At 38.8% G+C, this 7,500-nt stretch overlaps 2 protein-coding genes across 5 annotated transcripts in view; one reads left to right on the forward strand and one right to left on the reverse strand.

The window, feature by feature from the left end:
* LOC113818767 (low-density lipoprotein receptor-related protein 4-like) overlaps positions 1 to 7,500 on the forward strand; it is a 194,277-nt gene that overhangs the window by 61,397 nt on the left and 125,380 nt on the right. Inside the window, exons 7-10 of the mRNA XM_070135401.1 lie at positions 496 to 655; positions 1,782 to 1,902; positions 3,394 to 3,604; positions 4,390 to 4,507. Of these exons, the coding sequence (XP_069991502.1) occupies positions 496 to 655; positions 1,782 to 1,902; positions 3,394 to 3,604; positions 4,390 to 4,507 (610 nt within the window). The remainder of the gene's footprint in view (positions 1 to 495; positions 656 to 1,781; positions 1,903 to 3,393; positions 3,605 to 4,389; positions 4,508 to 7,500) is intronic.
* The window catches only part of LOC113813739 (uncharacterized), a 3,034-nt gene continuing 852 nt past the window's right edge, over positions 5,319 to 7,500 (reverse strand). For 3 of the 4 annotated variants that reach the window (XM_027365794.2, XM_070129884.1, XM_070129873.1), the window contains exons 2-6: positions 7,449 to 7,500; positions 7,034 to 7,158; positions 6,073 to 6,186; positions 5,880 to 5,947; positions 5,319 to 5,479 (exon numbers count right to left, since the gene is read on the reverse strand). The exon at positions 7,449 to 7,500 is cut by the window's right edge. In XM_027365794.2, the coding sequence (XP_027221595.2) occupies positions 5,414 to 5,479; positions 5,880 to 5,947; positions 6,073 to 6,186; positions 7,034 to 7,148 (363 nt within the window). In that variant the 5' untranslated portion in view covers positions 7,149 to 7,158; positions 7,449 to 7,500 and the 3' untranslated portion in view covers positions 5,319 to 5,413. The remainder of the gene's footprint in view (positions 5,480 to 5,879; positions 5,948 to 6,072; positions 6,187 to 7,033; positions 7,159 to 7,448) is intronic. The other variant, XM_027365793.2, reaches the window with a different exon arrangement.

The following is a 7,500-nucleotide window of genomic DNA, read 5'->3' on the forward strand; positions in this document are numbered from 1 at the left end:
TTTCTTCGCCCTTCCTTTCTTCATCTTTATTTTTTCTTGATCTTTTTCTTCTTTTGTCTTATTGTTTTTCATTTCTTCTCCTCCCCTTCCTCCTCCTTTTCCTCCACCTCCACCGCCTCCTCCTCCATATTCAGTACCAATGAATCCATCATACATGAAAGAATAAATAAAAACAAAAGATGAAATAAAAGAAAACAAGAAAAATAGATATCTCTCCCTCCCTCTTTCTTTCCACCATACACCAAACAATGAATAAATAAAAACAAAAAGATAAAATGCCACAAAAAATGAAAATGAAAAATAAAAATAAAAATAAATATCTCGCTCTCCCTCTCCGTCCATCATACACCAAACCAAAAAAAAAAAAAAAAAAAAAAAAAAAAAAAAAAAAAATAAGAACAATCAAACAAACAAACAAACAAAAAAAAAATAAGACAAAAAAAAAGAAATTGAAAAATAAAAATAAACATCTCTCCCTGCCACTCTTCCTCGCAGCCCGTGAAGGAGAGCACACGTGTCGGTCCGACCAGATCACGTGTGTTGTGGACGGCCGCTGCGTCATGAAACACTACGCGTGCGACGGGAAGAACGACTGCGGCGACTGGTCTGACGAACGCGACTGCAACACCTCCTCTTGCAACCCGAATGATTTCAGGTGAGGTCTGGGGTCTTCATCCTAATCTTAATCTTAAATTTTGGGGGACATCTGGGGGACATCTGAGGGATTTGGGGAAATTCTGGGGGGGAATCTGGGGGATTTGGGGAAATTCTGGGGGGAATCTGGGGGATTTGGGGGAAATTTTGGGAGGAATCTGGGGGATTTGGGGGAAATTCTGGGGGAAATTTGGGGGATTTGGGGGAAATTCTGGGGGGGAATCTGGGGGATTTGGGGGAAATTCTGGGGGGGAATCTGGGGGATTTGGGGGAAATTTTGGGAGGAATCTGGGGGATTTGGGGGAAATTTTGGGAGGAATCTGGGGGATTTGGGGGAAATTTTGGGAGGAATCTGGGGGATTTGGGGAAATTCTGGGAAGAATCTGGGGGATTTGGGGGAAATTCTGGGGGAATTATTATTTTGGGGGGGGGGATTCTTGGGGGACTTTGGGGACTTAATTTGGGGTAAATTTGGGGAGAATCAAGTGGACTTTGGGGACTTAATCTGGGTGAAATTTGGGAAAATCTGGGGGAAAAGCGGAAGGAATTGGGGCAAAGCGGTGGTAGGTCTGGGGGGAAAAATCAGGGGGGGGGGGATTGGCGGAAAACGGTGGTAAATCTGGGGTAAAGTGGGGGACATTGAGGGGAAATCGGTTGGAGGGAGGGGGGAGGGGGGACTTGGGACACTATTTTCATATATACTCGGATAATTCTAACTTAGCCTTAGGGATTAAACCTGGGGATATGTAATAACATTTTCACCGTCAAATGAAGCTAAAATAATGAAAATACTGTTAAGATTATGGGAAGTGAAACATCAGTATTGTATTGAATAGGAAAAATGGAGTACAGTAAGTATGCAATAACAGAGTATTACTGATGTTTATAATGAGTATGTATATATATACATATCCATATATGAGTGCATGTAAGTCTAGAGTTATTTTCAGATCAAATGCCCTAAATTGCATCTAATAGATATTTAGTTAATCTAAACTTCCATCCACAACACAAACTTTCGATACATCACCCTTAATTCACGACAATCATTAGATTAGATAAATAAAAATACCCATAGATCCACCCAGTAACCTAGACTGACCTTTGACCTGTATCCCCTTCCACAGGTGTCGAGGGGGGGCCTGCATCGACTTCCACTGGGTGTGTGACGGGTCAGAGGACTGTGATGGGGGCGAGGACGAGGATAACTGCCCTGACCCCGCCGATGACCTTGGACCTTTCATTACGGTGAGTTGGGTCAAGGTCGAGGTCGAATGGGGAATGCGAGGTCAAATAATAGGGCTTGGAGGAAGTGTTTGTTTATTTGTTTGTCTTTGGTTGTGTGTGTCTGTGTGCGTGTGTCCGTGTCCTTCTGTCCACTTTTCTCTCTCCCTCTCTCCCTCTCTGTCTGTCTGTCTCTCTCTCTCTCTCTCTCTCTCTCTATCTATCTATCTATCTATGTCTCTCTCTCTCTCTCTCTCTCTCTCTCTCTCTCTCTCTCTCTCTCTCTCTCTCTCTTTCTTTCCCTCCTCTCCCCCCTCTCTCTCCCTCTTTCTCTCTGTGTCTTTCTCCCTCCCTCCCTCCCCATCTCCCTCTCTTTCTCTTCCCCCTTCTCTTTACTCTTCTCTCTCCCCCCTGTCCACCCCTCTCTTTTCTCTTCTCTCTCTCTCACTGTATGTATGTACTTGTATAAGATTTTCTTTCTGGCAGGTTGAGTAATCCTACATAGCTTTGAAGCTGGCCAGAGAACCTCATATATATATATATATATATATATATATATATATATATATATATATATATATATGTGTGTGTGTGTGTGTGTGTGTGTGTGTGTGTGTGTGTGTGTGTGTGTGTGTGTGTGTGTGTATGTGTATATATATATATATATATATATATATATATATATATATATATATATATATGTATATATATATATATATATATATATATATATATATATATATATGTATATATATATATATCATCACTATATTCCAGAAGCCTCAGTTCTTCTAGTTTGTCAGTGGCATATCCTTAATGGCAAGATTCTGTAGTTACTCCTTTTCAGTTATTCCTTCATAGAACAAACCCCAACGAGCTAGGCTATTGTTTCATGAAGTTTTTATGTCATTGATAGGCCACAGGATTGCAGACAGTGATCGGTATTTCAGTTGCATAGGGTCAGCAATTTTTTTTAACTCTGTTGATATTCAAGATTGCTTATAATTGATTATGTTTCTGCTTTAGGGAATTGACTGAGTGTAGTGGTATCCTTTAATTTTCTTGAGTGGGGAACATGGCAGTAATAACAAGCATACACACACACACACACACACACACACACACACACACACACACACACACACACACACACACACACACACACATACACACACACACACACACGCGCGCGCGCGTTCAAAAACACGAACCGTATTCACGTTGACGAATGTGGAAAGGTATGGATGAGAATGAATATCTTCACAATACGAGAGATGTATTTGGCCGGTTTCCAATCTATCTTCGTCAGAATTACATGTATTCTTGATCGGTCAAATACATCTCTCGCATTGTGAAGATATTCATTCTCATTCATACCTTTCTACATCACTCAAAACCATACACAAAGAATTTTGAAACCACATCAACAATCCAACCAGCGCCCCAGAACCTCCCTCTCGACCAAACGTGTCCCCGACATGTTTTAACAATCCCCCCCCTCTTCCCCCCCTTTAGAGACAGGAGTGCCCCGAAGGCCACCTCTACTGCCCTCCCAGATGCGTGTCTCCGGAGTGGCAGTGCGACGGCCACAACGACTGCCCCAACGGAGAGGACGAGACTCACTGTGAGATCACTTGCGCCACGGAGGAATTCACGTGCTCGTCCGCCATGTGCATTCCCTGGAGCCACGTGTGCGACGGCCACCAGCAGTGCCTGCATGGCGATGGTAAGTCCGTCGGTAGGTCCTCTGTTCCCCTCCTGTGTTATAGTAAGTTTCAAGACCGAAAAGACAGGTTTATTTAGAGTCTAGGAGAGGGATGGGCATCTTCCCAAGTGATTCTCCTGCTTAATGGTTATATAGTCTCGTCAAAAAGTCTGCAACCACTAGAAGGCTTTTAATGATAGATTCAAAGGCAACCAAAAAAATCATTTAAGGATGATCAGACTTATGGGCAACCAAAAGAAAGCCTTAATGATCATTAAACTCAAAGGCAATTTAAAAAGGCCTTTAAGGATAACCAGACTCAAAAGACAACCAAAAGAAGGCCTTTAATGATATTCAGACTCAAAGGCAACTCAAAAAACCGTCTTTAATGATAATCAAACAAAATCAATCAAAAGATGCTCTTTAATAATAACCAAACGCATACCGCAACCGAACGAAGGCCAAAAGAAGTCTTCTAATAATAACTAAACTCAAAATCCACTAAAAGAAAAGGCCTCTGACAACCAAACTCAACAAGACAACCGAAAGAAGGTTTCCAAACACAAACCCAAAATCTACCCAAAAGAAAAGGCCTTTAATTGTAAAAAGACAAAAGAGACAACCGAGTGATTTCTAACAATAATCAAACCCAAAATCTACCCACAAGAAAAGGCCCTTTAATAATACTCGGACTCCCCCTCCCCTCCCCCTCAAAAAAAAAAAAAAAAAAAAATCCTCCCCTCCCTTTCTGCCGCCGAGGGAAAGGAAGACCACTTGAGTACCACCACCTCCTCCTCCTCCCGCAGACGAGTTCAAGTGCCAGACCGTCGAGTGCGAGGACCAAGGCTGCTCAGACGCCTGCCACTTCGACGGGGAGACGTGTCTGTGCCAACCCGGCTTCACTCTCGCCAAGGACAACGTCACGTGAGTACTGCCTTGTCGTATTTTTTCATTACATTTACTCTACTTATTTATTTCATTTACTTTCATTTTTGTCTTATGAAATTCTTTTTTGTTTGTCTTTGATTTTTTTTGTGCTTTGTTTTTTTTCTTCTTTATTTTGTCTATTCATTTTTATTATTCTTTAATTTTTAGTAGTTTTTTTTTTGGGGTGTGTGTGATTTTTTTTGTATCTTTCTAGGAGGTTCTGTTTTGTTTGTCTTAGATTTTTTTGTGATTTGGTTTTCTTTGGTCTTAATTTTTATTTTTTTTTATTTTTTAGCAAATCTTTTTCTTTTTTGGTTTGTGATCTTTTAGTTGTTGTTTTTTATTGATTTACTTTGTTGAATCTCTTTCATCTTTTTATTGATATTCTGTTATTTATTCTCTTAAAGATTTTATCTTTTCGTCGTTTACTCTTTTTAAAGATTTATTTTTTTATTGTTTTTCTTTGTTTATTATTCTTTATTTCTTGTTATTTTTTTCGATTGATTTGTTCATTCTCTTTGAGTTTTTATTATTCATTATCTTTTTTGCTTCGTTTTCAGTTTTTATTTCTATGATTGATTTTCATTTTTATTTTTTTATTTTTTATTTGCCAATTATCTATTTTTTTTCTTTATTTGTTCTCTTTGAGGAAAAAAAAGTTCTCGTCAATTGAAGTTCTCCGTGGGTTTGTACATGGAGAAATTTGGTGACTAATGTGTATGTATTAAAAAGAAACTATATATATACACACATACATAAGCATATATGTAAATAAATGAAATGAGAAAGGTTAAAAAAAAAACACATATACCACGGCAACTTTTATTTAAAGGGAGACAAATAACGACAAAAAAAAAAAAAAGAGGCTACATTGTGATTTTATTTTTCGGATGTGTCACCGTGTCATTCAAGCGCAGGGAAGTTAATGCTGTGGGTGCTGTCATGCTCTCCGCTGAAGCAGCCGCCCATCTGTAACACAGGAAGTCAGGAAGGTCATGAGCAAGGCTTTCTTTGTTTTGTTTTGTTTGTTTGTCTGGGTCTTTCTCTGGGTCTGTTTTTTTTTTTGTGTCTGCATCTGATTTTGGATCTCGTTTTCTCTCTGTCTGATTTTTTTCTCTTATTTTTTATTTTTCTCTCCCTCACTCTTTCTGTCTGTCTATCGATATATCGGTATGTCTCTGTCTCCGTCTCTCTCTCTCTCTTTTTCTCTTTGTCTGTCTGGCTCTCCTTCTCTGTTCTTTTCTACATGTTCCAAAGGAAATAAGGGCTAGCAGTTCTGTCCAGCCATTGGTATTACCTCACAGTAATTATTGTTTTATATTCCATTTTTATATTTACTTACTCTTTCACTCACTCACTCGTGACTTACCTCCGGACTTTCCTTCTCAATGCATTTGCGCACTTTTCCTAGGGCTGTAGTGTCCTTCTCGTCACAACCTTGACCCAAGTGAAAAAAAAAAAAGCGTATTTAAACGAATGTTAACAATTCTGTATCCACTACATCCCAAAATATCGTTTGGAAATCCAAGAAGGATCATCTAAGATTTATGACTTAATCTTACTTGGGATTTCCTCCAGGCAACGAAGGAGATTTTCGACAGGCAGTTGAGGCACATCTACTTCCATCAAGCATTTTTTGCATTCTGTGTAATCCGGTGACATTTTACACAGCAGCTCTGTGAATGAGTGTTGGAGTGTTCACCATCAAGTGTATCTCGATATGATAAGTACATGAAAAGTTATGAATGAGATTGAATATCTTCCCAATACAAGAGATAGTCACTCATCCATACCTTTTCTGCATGTGTCAGCATGAATAAGGTTCATAAAGAGATGGAAAATCACGGAAATTGAAAATGGAATTTCCAGACCTGGAACATCATGGAATTTCATATATATATATATATATATATATATATATATATATATATATATATATATATATATATACGTAGCTGTGTGTGTGTGTTTGTGTGTATCTATGTATGTATATGTATAAGTATATATTCATAAATGTATATATGCATATATATTCACATACATAATTATATATATACTGTATATGTATATATGTATAGATATAGATATATGTATAGATGTTTCAGAGAAGGAAGGTCATATGTAACAATTCTTTATGATAATCTGAAATATTACAAGAGAGAGACGGCTGGGTGGACTGTGTGTACTTGGACCTTAAAAAGGCTTTTGATAAGGTGTCTCATAGAAGACTACTATGGAAATTAGAGCACCTGGGTGGCGTGAAAGGCGAACTACTCGCATGGATAAAAGACTTTCTTCATGAAAGACAGACGAGTACTGTAATTAGAAGGAAGCATTCTACATGGCGACGAGTAACCAGCGGAGTGCCTCAAGGATCGGTGTTGGCGCCGATTATGTTTACTATTTTCGTCAATGATTTATAGTCAAACATAAGTCCATGTAGTTATATAAAAAGAGAGAAAGAAACAAAGACACGGGGAATGCCAAACAAATAAAATAAACTGAAATGAAATAAAAACTTACTGACACACTGAAAAATTTTAGCGTAAACATTCTTGTCGATGTCTTGGCCCTGAATCTCAAAGCTGTCTCCAGGAGCCTCGAGACACAGCAGCACAAGCAAGCACAAAAGTCTCATTTCCTGCGTTCTGTGGTGAAAGCGAGAGCACAGGAGTCCAAAGAGCAGGCATGGAGAAAATCTAAGCACATTTGTTGGTACTTAATAGATACATAATTTGGCAATGGTAATTAGGTATCGGGAAAGGTATATAGGATAGATAAGGGCAGTGGTAGTGGCAATACCGATTATAGTGATGATGACTTTAGTAATGATAAAGATAAAGATACTACATAACGTTAATTGTAGTGATGATTGTGCTAAGGATAATGGTGATCGAAGATACAAAAAAATAATTAGAAGCTCTCAGAGAGCGCATACCTCCGGCAAGGCAAGAAAGTCCCTGATGGAATGAAATATTCGCACGAAGAAT

Source organism: Penaeus vannamei, chromosome 2 (genome assembly GCF_042767895.1).
Source record: "Penaeus vannamei isolate JL-2024 chromosome 2, ASM4276789v1, whole genome shotgun sequence".
In the NCBI taxonomy this organism is placed as follows: domain Eukaryota; kingdom Metazoa; phylum Arthropoda; class Malacostraca; order Decapoda; family Penaeidae; genus Penaeus; species Penaeus vannamei.